Here is an 18599-nt window from a genome sequence, read left to right on the forward strand (position 1 = left end):
AGAGATTGAATGAGAACGAAAGAGTGAGGACGAGAATGGAATAGAGAATATAAGAGAAAATGAAAGAGAAAACGAAAGAGAGGGAAAGAGAGAGAGAGAGAGAGAGAGAAAGAGAGAGAGAGAGAGAGAGAAAGAGAGAGAAGGGAGAAAGTTTGTGGTCTACAGTACGAGGCTTTGGTGTGTGATATTGCACACCACCAACCGCATTGACGACCCTTGCGAGAATGCTCGATCTTTAAAGAGATGGAGAACAAAACGCGTACGAGACATAAGAAATGACATGGGGAAAATATACTGTGTCCACGTAGTCGCTATACTGCTCGAAACCAGCCGTCGGTAACGTTAGCTAAATTGTGGTCTGTTGCTAACGGATTATACACTGGTACACTAGAGCAAGCGAGGTTCACGTCACCACGAGGTCCGCTAGTACACTTGTTGGAGAATGTCGGCAGTGAAAATAATCACGACAACAAAATCATTCTGTAACAAAGAAGAACAGAGAGAATTAGAAGAAGATTAACTGACTAGAGAATGACAACCGGTTTTATTAGCGAACTTGTGACGATGGGAAAATGTTCCCGTATCCAATTGCATTTTTGACTTTTTTCTCAACAGACAATGCTAGACAAGGAGAAACAACGTTTTCATGAAATGGCCGAAAAAGACAAGCAACGCTATGAGCTGGAGATGCAAAACTACGTTCCGCCGAAAGGCGCAGTTGTTGGACGTGGAAAGAAACGGAAGCAGTTCAAGGATCCGAACGCACCGAAGCGATCGCTGTGAGTATTGTGACAATGCAAAGAGAATGTATTGTGATATTGAGAAGAAGTTTCTTCTCCGCCTCGAGTTATCTGCCCTTTTCTACGTACAGCTAACCTAACTGCCTATCTCTGGACGCTTACAGGTCGGCATTTTTCTGGTTCTGTCACGATGAGCGAAACAAAGTTAAAGCCCTCAATCCAGAATACGGCGTTGGTGACATCGCTAAGGAGCTCGGTCGAAAGTGGTCAGATATGGACGCTGAAATCAAGCAGAAATACGAACAAATGGCAGAGAAAGATAAACAGCGATATGAACAAGTAATATATCATTAAATATCCCTTTACGTACAATCCCTACAAAGTGCTAATCACACACTATTTTGTTTCCTCTCTGGCCATGTCTAGGAAATGACAGAATACAAGTTAAAATGTAAAAATGAACAGGGCGGAGGAACACCAGGATTGAACTTGCCGCAGCAATTGCAACAGGCCGGTCTTCAGCACCTTCCTCCACATGTGCAACAAGTAGCGGCGGCCCAGCTTCAGGCTCATGTCGTTCAGGCGCATCATGCAGCTGCTGCTGCCGCAGCAGCCGCCGTACAACAGCAGCACGACGACGACGACGATGAAGAAGATGGTGAAGAGGATGATAACGAATAAATTTATATTTTTTTTATTGTAAAAATATTTTAAAAATGATGATATTAAATCACGAACTCCACCATATTTCTTCAACATCAAGAAAAATGCGAGAACGTAATCAACACAACAAAATAATTCTGCAACAAAGAGGAGTAGAGAAAACTAGAGGAGGATTAACTAACACTATACAATTTAAGATAAGACACTACTATAATAAGCATATTATAGTGCGTCGAACATGAACAACAGCATCGTCAAACCTCCCCCTCCACCACCCCACCTCTCCATGCTAGTAATAATAGACACAGAGAGAAAGAAAACGACAAAGAGGCAAAAGGCAACAGAAAAACAGTGAAAGTGACAGTATGAATAATACAAAATACTGTCGCGCTAAATGCGACAGTAGCTCATAGGTAAGAATCTGAAAAAGCGCGCTATCGTGATAGGCAAGGATCACCGAGGGCAGAAAGCATTGTACTACTAATAGGCTTTTGTTTTTAGGTTTACTGCAGTCCATAAAAATCAAGTGTTATTTCTAATGACCGGGAAGTTAAAAATGGTGAGAGCGAGTGCAGAGGTTCTGCGGCCGAATCGATCGATGTAGAACCGATTGAACTATAAATTCAACAAACAAAATAGCATATGCTCGATGAGCAAAACGAGCATAATAGAGCCTTTCTCGGAGAAATATGTGAACAATCGCCAAACCCAATACTCTCCCTCCCCTTCTCTGTTTTTCCTGTCGCAAAATTGTAAGAAAGGGGATATGACGTGTGTACATGCATTCCCTCGCCTCCCTAGTGCACACTATTAATTGTACATTTCGGGCTATTTGGGAACTGTCTTTATCTTTTACCAATTTTTATATTTTAATTACCTATCATATTACGTTAAAGGTACGTGCAAAAGTGAAATATACTTGAAAATTGTACTTGTTTTTGACAAAACCGTAACGCCACATGCACCTCTAGTATTTTTGCTAGTAACTGCACCGCATCCGCGGACCAGACCAGTACCGCTCGGCGCTTGTAGCAGCCGTAGAAGAAGAACTCATCGGCTCAGTTCGTTCTTTAAGAGAAAACAAAGAAGAACTCATCCGCAGTACCCTCCGCTCCTATATTCGGTAACAAATTTTGCTGACTTTGGCGCTGTATTCGTAGAAACGATGTCATTCGTGTACATACAGACACTTTTTTTCTCATTTTATTTTTATGAATTGAACGGTTTATAAATATGGAGCGAGCTGTGTAGGTATGTTACATTGAGAGGTGCACTTCTGCAAAATGTTGACACAATGACCGATTATTATTTTAATTTTAAACCGGCAAAAATTTTAATCTTTTGTAAAAAATTTGTTGTTTTCGTGTACCAACAGTGCTTTGGTGTTCACTTACATATAGACGATACATGGCTAAGCAAAACTCCCCTTAACACATTTTGACATCCATTGGATTTCTTGATTCGGATTTTTTCGAAGACTACGAATAATTTCAGTAGAATTGAGTACATTTGAATGATACTAAATACAGAGCTAATAAAGGATGAGCGAGAGAGAGTGTGGATACAGAGTAAAGGGTAAATGAGAAAATCGTCATGGGTACAGTTCTAGAAGAATGAGAAAATAATGATAATGAAGAAAATGAAGATTGAATTTCAACGGAAAAGCCATAGATATGGAGAACTCGTTCTAACCAAACAAATCATGATGTAAAGAAAATATTAATAACATTAAGTAAAACATGTTTAAATGAACGGAAGAAAAAAGTATTTTTTAAAGAAAAATGTATGTCACATAACGCACACACATTCTCAACGAGTATGTTGTTGTGGACTAAAGCGGTTGTGATCGGCAAACAACCGCACACAAAAACACACACATGCATGATGATGGGTATTTCTGCTAAGTTGGTTCTAATAGAAACGGTCCAAATTGGTGCGATTGTGTTAAAAGATTTGCTAGTGGTGGAGATGTGATTTTGGCAGCGTTTCCGGCGGCAATGACGGTGTGTGTATTTCTCTGTACATGTATGTATGTGGGTGAGTGTGAACATGTGTATGTGCATTTGATTTGTCGACCGTCCTGCGACTTGAGGGTGGTGTTTATGGCTAATGTAACGCATCCTGTTGTACGTGTTTTTGTTGTTGGAAATATTTTTTGTCAGTTGAAAAAGGCAGAGATAATAACAGCGGGAGTCGATTGATATTCTTCCCCTGCAATAAAAAAAACTATAGAAGCAACCGTCTATGGCCACTTCGCAGTTAATATTGCTAACAGACACAAAGAAACAGTGCTAGAAAGATGAAGTAAACCGAGATAAATGAGGTAGGAGCAAATCAGTTAATGAAGAAAGCGACAAAAATTAATTAAAGTAAAATTTTATAGATCAAAAGTAAGAGATAACATGATTAATGAAAAAATAATCGCGTAATAAAAGAATGAAATAGAGAAACATAGTAATGCATAAAGCAACAGAGAATCGAACGTGGTTGAGAAAGTAGCTAAATGGCAAAGTAAAGCAAGATGCAAAAAGAATAAATTTCTTGTTCTTTTTCTTCTTCTTTCTTGGGCACTTCTCTGCTAAACAATCTTGGCCGTCTCCTAGTAATCTGGAGATTTTATTGATACTTTTGATCTGCAATGGGACTGATACTGCGAAAATCGAACGTTTAGCAACTGGAAAACAAAATTCGTCTGCTCACTTTGATTAGAAGGAGCATAAAAAACAACAAAACTGCGTTTTTCGCGATACGTTTCGCGGCATTCTTATAGCGGAGACGGAGCAATACAAGTTCGTAATGTGTCGTAATTGTCTTAGAAGATAAAAAGGCAGGCCGTAGACGATTGTAAACGGGGGAGGGGCAGGAGGAGAGAACTATTAGTCTGAATTCAATTTGACTAGTTGGATTTACTTAACATTTATTTTCTCTACTGCTTTTTTTCATTACCATGTTTAAAATCATATTCTTATAGAATTAGATTAAGCGTTTTCTTTTAAATTGTGTTTTGAATTGTTTCGTATTTTGTTCTCTTCAAACGGAACAAGACTAAACAAATCAAGAGAAAAGGAAATTTAAGCAAAACCCGCAACAATGTCAAATAATGAGTATGCATACAAACAAAAACGAGAAAAAGCAAATACAAAATCATCATAAGCATAAAAACACCGGACATTAGCGATTAGGCGATAATAGGACGAAAGTACGAGCATGCGAAACGAGCGAGGCAGGGAAGGCAACCAAGAAAGGCGAACGATGGAAGTGTACTCTTTAAAAACAAAACAAATGAGCGGAATAAATTACGCAACAGTAGAGTTTGAAAATATCAAGTCCTTTAAGCATATATGTATATATGCTTTAAGCATGTATATTCATACATATTGTTGTGTGTCGCGTGCCGAGCATGTGTATCGCACGGCGTGGCGTACTCATGATTGTTTCTAGTATGGGTGCATGTGTGTGTGTTTTTCGATTGTTTGTGCAGAGTGAATGAGAGAATCTCAGTTTACAAGGAGACATAGATCGAGAATAGTGTATCTGCGTGTGCTTTGTGAAATGATTTTGAAAGTATGATTCACGCAAAATAGTGGATTATTATTATCGCAGCTCTAGTTTTTGGTTTGATTTTTGTGAACTCCACTTTAACCTTTTGAAATTTAGTATTTACATAATCCGATTTTATTTCCCCTTATCTTTAGTATAAATCCACAGCCATATTGATATACTTCTGAGGGACACTTATGTTTATTTCTGAAAATTTCAAATTTTATGATTTATTCATACATAATTATGATGATTAAACGACTGGTTTTTATTTAATGACAGTAAGGTTTAACGAATGGAAGCAACAAGTTACAAAATTTTGTGACGCATCATCTTAAGATGTTCCGTTTCATAATATGTACAGTTTGTTGCAGCATTTCAGCCTAGAGTGTATGTTGTAGCATTTTAGCCTAGTATGTTGTGTAGTTGGTTTGTTCTCTCGAATAATTTCTTTTTGAGATACATTTCATGTGCTAGATGTGTACATAGTGAATTTTCAGCAGGTAAAATAATTCATTATCTTAATCATACTGGTGGCGAGAAGCGAGTTTATACGTTATTAGTGCGGAAAAAGGGCTGGAAGGAAAGGAAGAGATTACACTCTTCTCCGTTTCTTTCTCTCATGCATAAATTATTCGAACGTTTCTCTAAGGTCCTACCGAAACCTCCGAAATCTTGTTCAAATTGTTTCCATAGACTCTGTAAGATAACTGAGAGAAACAACAACCCAAACAATTGGCATCAACAAATCGCTTTGCAGCCGCACAAAGCCTGTGCTGCCATTTTTCTTGCCTACATTTATCACCTATTTCATCTAGAGTTACATTTACCCCATGCTTAGGTACAGCAGTGCAGTGATACAAATCTTCCTAGCGATAATTGTAATGAAAGCCAGCAAAACATGCTACATGCAATAAACAGCCTAAAGCTGAAACACAACTTTTACCTATTGAAACGTGTACTCTAAAAGTGTAGTTGGAATGATGTGCAAGGTGAATGTTGGAGTTTGTTATTAAAGATAAACAAAGAAAAAACAGAACATTAGCAAAAACCAAAAACCAACTACGTCAGATTTGAAGAAGCTATAGCAAGTTAAGAAATATTAGGGAAGGAAAGCATGCAAATAAAATAATAAATGCGACACAAAATAGTTTTTATCAGCCCAGTGCGTTTAGGTTCCATGTCGTATTAGTAAACGTCCGAAGTGCGAAGGAAAGTCGAAGGTGAGCGCGATGGTTCCTTCAGTTTCTAGAACCATTCGCACGCACGGGTTGCAAAATATAGGGCCGGTGAATCTGGATGTCCCTCTGAATGACAACCTAGCGATCCTGGCTATTAGCAATTGTTTAGTTCACAGGAAGCACGCTTGGAAGCAAGCTCCATTTGAACGCAATGAGTGCGGTAAAGACTGGTACAATGTTGGAACGAAAGGTCCGCTGTGACATCAAGCGAGGTCCTTTCCCTATGTACGCTTTACGAAATAGGTTGATGTGTGGTTTAACATGCCTTTAGGTTTCCTTTGATAGGGTCAATGAGTGTTGCACGCCCAGCTGGCTTGATTTCTTCAGCGAACGGATGTTTTGCCTAACAACCATATCTCGACAAACTCCCCAACGTAAGTATATCTGTCTGTCACTGAGACTGTCACTCCCCAACGTAAGTATATCTTCCCTTTCCTGTGTAATATCGAACCAAGTCCACGTGATTTACATAGTTTGCGAAGCTCCTCGACTGCGTAGAACTCCAATAGGTTATGGACCCTTTCCATTTTTCAAGTAACTCGGATAAACGTCGATCGTTTGCCTGGATAAGAATGGATCGGTTCAGCTTCGCCAAACTGAACAATATAAACTACAACATGTTGCTGGGCGATCTGGTGCCCGAGCTATCCCGAGACCGGTTGTCACGCAGCCGGCCATGGTGTCGATTCCCGATACCAGTGTGAGGGTGGGCACAGGGGGGGGGGGGGGGGGTTCGCGAGGCTAACTACTCCGTCCGTAAAACCGATCCGTTACGAATAGCACCGGAGTACAAATGCACGAGTGTGATGTCAAAGAACCATGTGGGACATGGCTGACGAGCAAAATCGTGCGAATTACATTCTTGAAAGAGTCAGTCACCTCGGTGAAGGCTCCCATGGACCTGATATACTCAGATTTGTGTGGTCCAGCTGCAGTGTCGTTGTTGCACGTAAACGTAAAATAATATGTTGATGCGTTTGACCGCAACGGCGGTGTTACTTTATTCCAAAATAATGATTCGCTAACTTCGATTTGGAATTATGCAGATGACGCTGCTAGATCTCAAAGTTAGATGGCGCCATATTTCGGACGCCAGTCGTAGGCGCATATTATTTTTGTTGTATTTTCTCTCTTCACTTTTGTTCACGTGATATCACTTTCGACCGTATTCGCGAAACGCCTGACCTTAAAATGTTGTTGTTATTATCCTTATAGAGACTTTGAACTTGAAGCTTCTTTCATCTCTCGCCTGATCTTAAAATGGTGACCCTACTTAACGCGACGGCTCTTATCAGACATACAGCATTGTCTTTTTGTTGAATCGATCTAGTTTTGTAGTCGAACTTGATGGTTTTCCCGGACTAACTATTTATTTATTTTTTAAATAGAAAATCATTTCGTTACCGAGCAACCGGGTTCACAATCTTATTACTACGCACGCTTTACATTACAATCTATCGTCGTCGGTTCGATCCTCGGTTAAGTGGAGGGTCCGGATGCTGTCTGGAGACGTCGCTGCAAGGACAAACTGCACGCACTTCTAGGAAAACTCTCCATTGTCATCATGGTGAAGGTGGGTCGGCTGCGCTGGTTGACACGCTGCAAGGATGCCGGTTTTTCAACTTTTTGGCCCATCAGAGAAGCAACAACACTCTGGCATCAGCACTCCAGCAGTCACTCCAACACTGTGGAATAGAATTCCCGCCGTGGAATAGGTCCCGCCGTCGGCGCCTACTGCGCATAACATAGGTCTCAAACTAATGTTAGCATGTGGGCCGCAGTGGAAAGCAACAGCTAGGCCGCACCACATAAAGAAAATGTTTTTTCATTGAATTTTACGCACTTTGATTTGGTTTGAATTTAAAGCAAAACGTATCGGTCACTTCTGTGCTGGAAGCTGAACCGACAAGAACATTTTGTTGTGATTTATTGTTGCCTCTTCTTATCCGGCTACAACCGCCTAGCGGTCTTGGTCTGCGTTATGGAATACCTCCACCGCTCGCGGTCGAGCGCCTTCGTGCACCACAATTCTATTCCAGCCGTTTTCGCGTCTCGGTCGACGCCAGCCGTTTCGCGTCTCCATCTCAGACGGGGCCTACTACGCCCCCTCAGTCCCTCTGGACGGCCTAAGAAGACTTTACGGGCTGGTTCGTCGTCCGCCATTCTCATGACATGACCAGCCCACCGGAGCCTGGCGAGGCGAACATCGCGTACAGCTCACTGTTGTGGCGGCATGTCCGTGTCCCTCCACACATACGGGGCCAAATATCAATCTGAGCATCTTCCTCTCGGACGCGGCTAAGAGGGTCTCATTAGTTTTCGAGTCCATGTTTCAGATGCGTATGTGAGCACTGGGATTATGAAGGTTCTGTATAACTCCAGCTTCGACCGTCGCGACATGAGATGTGAGCGAAATAATTTCCTCAGACTGTAGAATGACCTGTTGGCTGCTAGCACCCTGGCGCGAATCTCCTCAGTTATGTCATTGTTGGTGCCGTGGTGACCGGAAGCTCGGGACGACCTCGAACTTCCGGTCACCTATTAGTACGTCACCCCCCCACGTATGCTCGCCGATAGTGTTGGTGGGGCTGCTGACGGTGGCGCCATCAGGAACTTGGTACGATACACCGTTTCAAAAAAAGGTCATGTAGGTAAACAAACCAAACGGCTGTCCATGGGAACTGTCAATTAATTTGCTATAAAATATATACTTTGGTTATAAATGTCAGGATGGTGAGCTTTATTCTATCCGTTTTACAGTACGGCCCATCATGTGTCAGCGCTGTCGGCGCACCGGCAATCCGAAAGCTCGTGGCTCCTTGGGGAACTACTATTCTTCCACCAGTATTCTAAACGTATCAAATGCAATGATTTTAATTTAATTTGGAGATGAAATATAAATTTTTAAATTAATAATGCGGATTCCGTTTCAAACTAGGTAAATGTAAACAACTACTCATTGTGGTCGGTATCTTTCCTAGGGAGTGTTGTTAGAAAGAAAAAGGAAGTTGTCTACTCGCACCGCCTCACCTTGGCTGTATAAAGTTCGGGCGATGCTAGGACGCCGATGGTTAGAGTAGTGTTGTTTACATTTTCATTCTGATCTTAACGAACTAAATTGGTTTTGTTGTTATTATGTTCATTTCCCAGATTTTGGGCTTGAAGGCTCTTTCATCTCTTAACGAACTAAGTGACCACGATTAGAAATCGCCTGGACTTTCTATAGTGGTGCGACGGTTCGAGCAGGCAAAGTGTAGCGTCACTTGGTTTCTCTCATGGAGTATTTTCAATCGCCCAATGTTTGCATGTTTTGGTTGTCATCAGCACCAACACTACTGCATAGCCGTGGTTGCCTATATTTTAGTTCCCGGTGTTTCGAGGAGACTGAAATCTTTTTATTACATATAAATGACAACAAGAAAGGCATAAAAAACAAACATTCGTTTGTGAAGATGATTACGTTACGTTACGTTAGTAATGAATTAGTCATAACAAAAGGGGATAGAACTCAACCGTAGCATACATACATAAATAACTGCCTTTGCCCAAATAACGCAGCATTGGCTGCATAATCAAATGTCAGAGCGCGCACAACACACCATGCAGTAATGTTGGTGACATCAGCTGAAACCTAAGCATGCAAACATTGGTCGATTAAAAAACACTATATGAGAGAAATCAACTGACTCTAGCAAGGGATTGTAGTAATTAGAAACGAACAGAACGCCGCCGACGCGTCAAAACTTTTTCGAACAATGTTACAGGATACTGTCTGCCACAAACTTTCTCAGCCTGCCCTTAGATCAGCGAACTGTCAGACTCGGGCTACTGCTGTTGTCTCTCTTGTCTGCGCTCATGTACTCGCTCGCTCCAACCTGAAAGCTTGGAGTCGTACGCGAAAGCTGAAGTGCAGTCCAGTGTGCACATAGCGACCACGGCAGCATCAGTGGTGGGTGTGCTCAGAGCTTAAAGAGTTGCGAAAAGCAAACAGAACGGGAGCAAATTTAATACGTGAACTCCGCAGATTCCGATTCCGTGAGTGCGTACGTTTGTGTGGACATAAAGTGCTTCTGGACAGTGGTGGCCAATACTTCTCACATAGGGGGGGCCACGACACTGTCCCACACGCTGCAACGGCGCTGTCGGCGAACCTCTATCACTGTGCAGTGTTTTGCATTAGATGTGTGTGCCATTCGGCGTGAAAGAACGGCGTTTGTTGTGCGTGCGATAACAGAGTAGAGTGCCTCGCCACTAACAGGATTTCTTTACTTTCGACTGTGCCTGTGACCGTCAAGGAAAAAATACCGAAAAGAAAAAGTGTGCATCCATCCTACACACAAAAACACATACACGCAACGGACGCTTCTCAAGCAGCCACTTCTCGGAGTTGAGGCGCAAGCTTTCATCAGGTGTCGTTTTTTCCACTGGTAGCTGCCTATTTGTCTGCCTGCCTGATTGTTCCCTGTTACCACTCTCTTTATCTCTTTTTGTTTTTCGTCAATTAATGAATGTAATCTGCTTCGTGCGCGTGTTGTCTCCCTCTAACGGCTTGTGAGAATATGTCCTGTGCTTTGGGAGTCCCAAGAGTGCATCGCCGCCGCCGCAAGGGTTCACCCTTTAGCATGATCTAGGGAGTTGTTGACCACATGATGCGTCATCCCTACATGCCGCTCCTGTTTGTCTCTTGCAAACCATGGGAGATTGCCACTATTGGCAGCATCCCCGGCTTCACCGTGTTCGTATTCTTCTTACTTCAACCTCAACTTTCGCTCGCTTTTCATCTGGAACTTCGACGTTTTATTTCGTGTGGCTGTGTGCGCGCGCGTGTGTGTATGTGTTCGTGTACCAATTGTCCATGCGCACGTTGTAAATGTTACTTACGATCCAACAGTGTCTGCGTGAGGGTGTACCGGCGTGTGGAATTGTCGGGCAGGGAGAATGGCCTCCCGAGAAGGTAGAATCCCGAGCGACCGAGAGGATGTAGTCTTGAGTTTCCGTCGCAGTAATACGGCGCACAGACCTGCTATCAGCAACCGATTCAACAATCAGCAACAACCAGCCCTACGTGGGTCTGTTACTGGGTTTCTCCTGTTGAAGATGTGTCTTTTTCGCTCGATACCCCCCCAAACAACTCTTTTCCTTCTGCTCGTCAACAGCCACCACCTACTCCAACACTTCCACACTCGGTCTTCCACCACTCCGTTTCCTGCTCCTTATCCTTGCTTACTTGCTATCTCACAGCTTTCCATAACATCCTTGCTATGCCATGGGAAACTGTGGTCTCACTGGAGTCGTATCCTTCACTGTTGTGGGTGTGTTTCTGCTTTGTTTTAACATATTGAGCATCACCAAACACACGCTACCACTTACAGAGATCTTAAACCAGCATGAGAGAACGATGGACAAAAAAGCGATAGTGTGCATTCGATCGCTAATATCATACCGTGGCCGAGCAACACCTCATTTGCCTTGCGCCACCGAATATGTTCCTTTAATCACACAGATGCATAAGATCGTGCCATGGTGGTAGTGCAGTTCCTGTTGTATGTTGCGTGGCTGTAAGGGTTGGATGCGTAGGCTTCCAACTACATAACTACTGCTTCAAGGCGTTGGGCCTAAGGTGTGCAATAGTAGGCTCACAAAACGGTGACCGTGTCGTTGGGAATATGCCAGTATTATACATACCTGTATATAAATATATATATATTTATAGAGCATTATATATGTAGTGGCCAGTACTTCTCTTACATAAAATATGTGTATATTTCGCCATGTTGTTTTTTCCGTTTTCGTTGCGTTTTCTTCTGCTGTGGTTTCCGGCTTTCTGCCCGAATCCCCTAACTGTTGCTTCTACCACGCGTAACTGGGAATCGTGGTTGCAGCATGGGTTTGCCGTTTTGGTCCTGTTTAGAACACTGCTTCGGTGCCATGGTTCGAGCAGGCAGTTTAACAGTTTGACGAGGGACGGAGTCGTCAAACTGCGAACCCACAAAAGGGATACAAAGAAACGCACATCCCGACAGGGCCAACGCTATAAAAACGTTCGTACGTTGCACGTTCGTCCTGTCGGTTCCCTAGGCGTAGTTCACGAACCACAGGCCACCCGTGCAAAAACAATTCAACAGTGCGCGTGTTCCTACGGCAGAGTGGTACAGTGGGCGGTGCGTATTGATTTTCATGTGAACTCCAATTTCTGACTCTTGGAAAACTTTATGAAATGTAAAACACCAGCTCTTTGTATGTTCGGCGAAACACAGCAGATGAGCAAAATTCGAAACGTATCACCATCAAACTAAACACCACGTAAAGCTTGCGGAGCGCAGCGTAGCTCTTTTTACACGTACTGCACATCCGTCTGTAGAAACAGGGTTTCTGTGCAGATGAATGGCGTCGGTAGATGATGGATTTGAACCCCAACCTGTACCACGTTTGCAAGCCAGCCTTGCTTACGGTTTGGCATCAGTTCAGTTTACGTAATAAATCAGTAGAAGTACTGGTCACGGTGGCTATTCCAGCAATTGTATCCGTTTAGAACGTTAATGAATCAATCTCGCGCGACACTCTCACATGTGCTATGTAGCTAGGATAGTTGCTAAAAGCATCACTTAAGTTTTCTTTTTTCGTTTTACACCGATTGAACTTCACATCACCTTCTTTGCCACAGTCGGGCGCAACTTACGTAAAGAACGCCAAGAACGGCTGGGAAATGAAGAGAAAGAGTGAGGCTGCCACCGAGTTTGGTTATTGAAATTAAGAACATTGAAGCGGACTTCCTTGGTAAAGTGATGGGTGACGAACACGTCTGACAGAAACACGCAGAAGAGTTGCATTGACTCACCAGTGCACACTACATGTAATGTATCTACATCTCTAATTCTTGATCAACTTGCTCCACACTAGGTCAAAGTGGCCATCACGTGTACCCGACGTCGCGGCCCGGTGACCGTGAATCGTAAAATAGTGAATACGCGCATGAATAAGTCCCCGCTAAAGGGGCTCTACGACAGCGACATAAATCTACTCCTTACATCGCATCAAACAGTTCGCCAATCAACCGCCGGTGGTGGTCAACCATCATGTTGGGTACCAGAAGCTAGAGGTACGTAGCGATTAAAAAACCGTTCAGATAAATTTGAGACCTTGTATAACAGAATTTACCGAGCGGTGAATATGAGATTCAAGTGGAAAGCTTTGAACACAGTTTGCGTCACATTAATATTACAACTACCAGCAAAACGAACAAGAATAACTGTTGAAACATTTTACTGTCCTGAACTGTAGACTACTAAGCGGTTGTAGCGCCAGGTAAGCCAGTTAGTAAGCATCTTAGATTTCCCGCTTAGCATAAGCCTAATGCGGGGGAGTAGCATAAGCCCAGTGAGTCATTAGCCGTGATGACCAATTGTTGCTGCTGCGGTAGTTTTTTTGTTATCCTATCATCCCTGGCGATACCTGGCCTGGAGCTTTAATACCTGGCGTTATTAATATATATGGTCCAGTCCGTTCTTCTGATAAAAAAAATTATAAACCTGACGGTGTATACCTACTCGACAGTTACAGGCCCTTCCCGAACGCGTACGAGGACAGGACGGTAACTAGAGAATAATTTCAATAGTTATGGTAAACATTTTTTAAGCATGTGTAAATTATTCCTCACGTTCATGGGACTCACAATGCATTTGCATTACTGGTCGATGCATTAGTAACATTTTATGCCTCGGTTTCCACTCAGCCTAATTCCAGTTCAACAGATGACGCTAGGAGCGGCATCGGTTGTGAATTGTTTTGCGACTATTCTAGATAACATGAGAAACCACTTTTCAATACGTTTTTTCACCAGAATGCAGTGTTTTAGGCATAATGAGAACGTTGTTAAGACCTGGACGACAACGAGCTTTAAGCTCCTGTCTAATTCACAAGTTTGAGTATGGGCCTTAACAGCGTTGTACTGGGTTGTTCAATCAGTTCGTTAACAGAGAGCGCCGCCATCATCATGTTCTTGAATCAAAACAAGAGGCGTAAGAGTGGTGTGAACCTGGTTCTTCGGTTCCGAAACGAGTTCGTGTCCAGAAATCGCCCAAAAATGTGTTAGCATCAGTTTTTGGGATGCGAATGATATTTTGTTGGCGGATTACTTGCAAACTGGTAAAACAACTGGTAAACAGCGGTTGTTGTAACCTTTTAGACCAACTTAAAGAGAAAATTCGTGAAAAATTGCCCGGTTTGCAGAAGAAAAACATCCTCTTTCATCAGGGCACCGTGTCACAAGGGCATTTTGAAAATGGCAAAAATCCACGAATTAAAGTTCGAATTGTTTGAGTATCCACCGTATTTACAACATTTGGTCCCTAGCGACTTCCATTGAGCCATCTGTTGCAAGACCTATTTTGTTAGGTGCGTCATGCGTCGAAAGCGTTTTTTTTATCAAATTATGAGATCATAAAAGCTGTGAAAGCGTATTTTGCAGCCCTGTCAGATTCGTTTTTTTTAAGTTTTTTTAAATTGCGTCAACGGTGCCAACGATGCATCCTAGATTGATTTTAATGAAGCTGGACAGCATTTTTTTTACTGCCTTAAACCTCCAATGGCGCTCATAAAAGTCCACACAAATTTGAATGGAGAAATGCGATTCAACCTTTTGTTGTGCAGAGAAAAAACACCCTCACTTAGACTCATTTGTATTTACATAGATTAGACTGCAAATATTGCAGCCAGTTGCAGGTTACTGGTATAGGTAATATTGCTGTGTTGCGCGGTGAGCTTGAGCGTATACATATGATGTTTTTATTGTTTATCGCTGTAATCAGATCCGCTCCGGCATTTTCTACTGTGCTCGTTTTGTGTCTTGTTTATTTGTCTTTAGTTTTTGCAGAATGCGTATTTCGTTACACATTAGCTGGAAGATTATGAGTCCAACTGAAAAACATACTAACCATGTACTTATGTACTTTGCTGGGAAACGGATCCAGTTTCCATAATATGTTCTTTGTTTAAGCTACCGAAATAGTGAGCGAGGTGCGAAATTTTTCAACAGTATGTTCGATAAATAACTGGAATTATTTTTTTTCAATATATAAATGCAGCTTTTTCTACTAGTTAGTAACATACACATGTTACCACGTGTACGTGTACATGTTTTACCAAGTTTAAAAGCAAATTTATTGTTAGCTCTTTGTTCAATGTTTATTTTTTTGTACTAAACCTGACGCGCATAGCTTTTTAATCTGTATTCCGATCTGCATGAAATTGGGTGCATTTGAAAGAAGAAGAACGTACCTTTCAAACATTGTTACTAACTAATATTTTTTAAACATAAAACCTCGTTATTCATCGAGCATACTGTTCATGTTGTACACCAATACATACACATACACGAAGCCAACTAAGGAAACGTTGTTTCCCTAGGCAGTTCTGGTTCCTTTGAAGGTGATTAACGCTGAATAAGGTACACGTTATTGTAGAGTGTGGGTGAAAGATTATGGCGTTCGGTAGGACCAACCTACGTGACAAGCGCTGTTGCAAGGTTGTTACGGACCAACCGCACGAAGGAGCGTAGGTCCAAGCGTTCTCGCGTACGAAAGGAGTAGATGCACGAGAAGAGGTTAAAGGACCGTGTCCAAGGAGAGTTTTTGCAGGGTAAGGCTCATGCGACTACAGGAAGATTCACCTCCCTGTTCCCTCACTGTTAAATAAGTGAAGGAAGCGTTTGACAAACCGTAACAAACGCAACAGCGTTTCAGTAGTACTTTGTCCAAAACGTAGAGAGAGAGGCAAACAAACAAACAAGGGGAAAGAAAGCAAAGGGCAGAAAGAAAGAGAGAGAGAGGAGGGTGACATCTGAAATTTTGGATTAGGAAAAATAAACTTTAGCATGCTTCGTGAGCTACACATATTTTATGAAGTACGGAATATGGTTTTCTTCCTTTCTTTCTTTTGGCGCTACAACCGCTGAGCAGTCTTGGCCTGCACCAGAGACAATGGTAATCTCTGATGCTCTTTTTCTGTAACATTTTTAATTGTTACGGACGGGATTGTTAGCCCCGTGCCAACCCCCCTGTCACGCCGGTATCGGGAATCGAAACCATGGACGGTTGAGTGACAACCGATCCCGGGATTCGAACCCAGGCCAGCTGCGCTGACAGCGAAGAGCGTTACCGACTGCTCTATCAGCGGGGGTATGGTTTTCTTTCTAGCCTCAGAAAAACATTAGGACTGCAGGACGTCTTACCCAACCACGCCTACGCACCGGCCGTAAAGTGTAATCCCCTGGCAACAAATATAAGGAAAACATAATACACCGCTGCAAGACTTGGGAACTTTTTCCGATTCCCCCGCCCGCTTTCGCCAACACCTCACAGACTCGGCCTCCTTTACCAATCACCTTAGCTTCAGCACCACTATCGGCACCACAACGAACAATTCTTTGAAAATTTGTTACATCTGGCAGACTCAAAAAACACACAGACAAATGTTTTTTTACGATAGGAATCGATGCCACATTTGGAGAAGGTAGGCGTAGCCCTGTGTGTGTGAGCTGTTTTACGCGCAAGCGCACGGCTCCCGGGTGTTCTCGATGAGAACGATTACAACCAAAAAAGGATGAAAGTTAGCAAGAAAGCAAGCACTTGATGAAAGTTAAAGGACTAGCTTTCGGTAACCCTCGTCCTGCAATGTGACAACGGTGGTTACATGGGGTCACATAGAAACACGACGTCATTGACGGCAGTTATGAGAGCTGCCGGTGCAGCCCAAAAGCTCTGTTGCCTGTCCGACACCCAACGGCAGTGTAGTTCTTTGTGCGGGGAAGTACGATTTTCTGCGAAGCACGTACAAATTGGATGCATTTTCGAGAAACAGTTCTATCGTTACACACACGCACGTAACGCGCACGAGCCATCAAGGACCCTTCAAGGACACGGAATAATAGATCAATCCCGTATTCAATAAGCCTCGGGTGTCCACATCTTTGACGGGAGGTATGCATTTATACGCTCCAAGGAAAGCAGCGCCGTTCCATTCGAAGTATTCCGTTTTTAACAGCAGCTTTTATGACCCCTCCCTCCCTTTCACCGCCTTTGATCATTCTGCTATATTGAAGCTAAATCGGGTTTCCTGGCTATCATTGAAATATCCCGTTGTCCTTGGCGGGTAGCGTAAAAATCGGGCTCAGATCTACCAGATTTTCCCCCAATAGGTCAAAGGACTTCAGATGAGGCTCCGCAGGCTACCGGCAGGTGTTTTGATGCAATTCGTGATGATCCTGCATCGACCACAGGCACTTTTCCGACAGCAAGTGTCGCGAGGAAAACGTCGCGTTTTTATTACGCAGACGAGGCCACCAAGTCAGTTACTGAAGCCTCTCATGGCGCGCATGATCATTCATTTCTGTCTCCCTCGCGAAGACAAAGATGTTTGGTCCACAAGCATATTTTGTGTTGTTTTACTGTCATCCAGTTTTAACACTACAAGATGGGCCGGTCGGTCGTGCTCGGAAGTTGTTCCAATAACTTGCTAGCTCAATGTTCCAATTATCAATGCGAAGCTTGATAGGTGGATGTATTGACGGAAGTCATCAACACCGTTGTAACGGCGGAGTACTGCTGATGCATCGCTTTATTATCATATAATCCATGGTCTACTATCCACATCTACCCAAACTTACGCACATCTACCCCAACGTACCGACAATTAATTACAATAGCCACATCAGTAACTGTTGGACCATTGAAGCGACTTACGTGGTCATCGAAAGATGTCTTGTATGCTCTGATCACAATCCTATAATCATCCGTTGACATTCGTTCAAATGCTGGTTAAAACAACTTGATCACGAGACGCTGGGCGAAATGAGAAAGAGATAGATGACCAGAAAACGAAGGGCAGTGTGTGGGGAGGGTGTCCGGGCGAAAAATGGGCTCGCGCCCTGGAAGTCCGCGGGTGATATCACACCATACAGCGGGTGATCAGGCGACACCGATCGTACGAAGGCACGAAGGCTTTTGTTTCGAAAAATTACAAATTTCTTCCTTCCGGACGCTGACAGACCTGGGTTGACTTGGTGCACCCGGAAAGCCAGGCGAAAGAAACAAAGAACTTCCGGTCGAAATCGACTGTCGAATCGACGAACTATGGCGTGCACCTTGTGGAGCTGCGCACTTTGACACGGGACACTTCACGAAGGAACGTTTCACCTAGCGCCTAAACGTGAACATTTTTGTCCTCGTATACGCCGAACCGCCACTACTGCCTCCATATCTCCTGGTAATCGTTTCATCACTTTTTCCACATGTTTTTCCCTAGTCTAATCTGATTTCGGGGAATTCTCCCATATTTGCACATGTGCAACTGGTCACTATACTACGCTTTAAACCTACACACAAATATAGCTTTTGTTGCTGAGGATCACACCTACACC

At 43.1% G+C, this 18599-nt stretch overlaps 1 protein-coding gene across 5 annotated transcripts in view; it reads left to right on the forward strand.

The window, feature by feature from the left end:
- LOC128271155 (high mobility group protein DSP1-like) overlaps nt 1–6079 on the forward strand; it is a 42600-nt gene extending 36521 nt beyond the window's left edge. For 4 of the 5 annotated variants that reach the window (XM_053008613.1, XM_053008620.1, XM_053008606.1 and 1 more), the window contains exons 4-6: nt 616–779; nt 905–1079; nt 1167–6079. In XM_053008613.1, the coding sequence (XP_052864573.1) occupies nt 616–779; nt 905–1079; nt 1167–1421 (594 nt within the window). In that variant the 3' untranslated portion in view covers nt 1422–6079. The remainder of the gene's footprint in view (nt 1–615; nt 780–904; nt 1080–1166) is intronic. The other variant, XR_008269210.1, reaches the window with a different exon arrangement.
- Nucleotides 6080–18599: the final 12520 nt, after the last annotated feature.

The sequence above is a fragment of the Anopheles cruzii genome, chromosome X (genome assembly GCF_943734635.1).
Source record: "Anopheles cruzii chromosome X, idAnoCruzAS_RS32_06, whole genome shotgun sequence".
Classification (NCBI taxonomy): domain Eukaryota; kingdom Metazoa; phylum Arthropoda; class Insecta; order Diptera; family Culicidae; genus Anopheles; species Anopheles cruzii.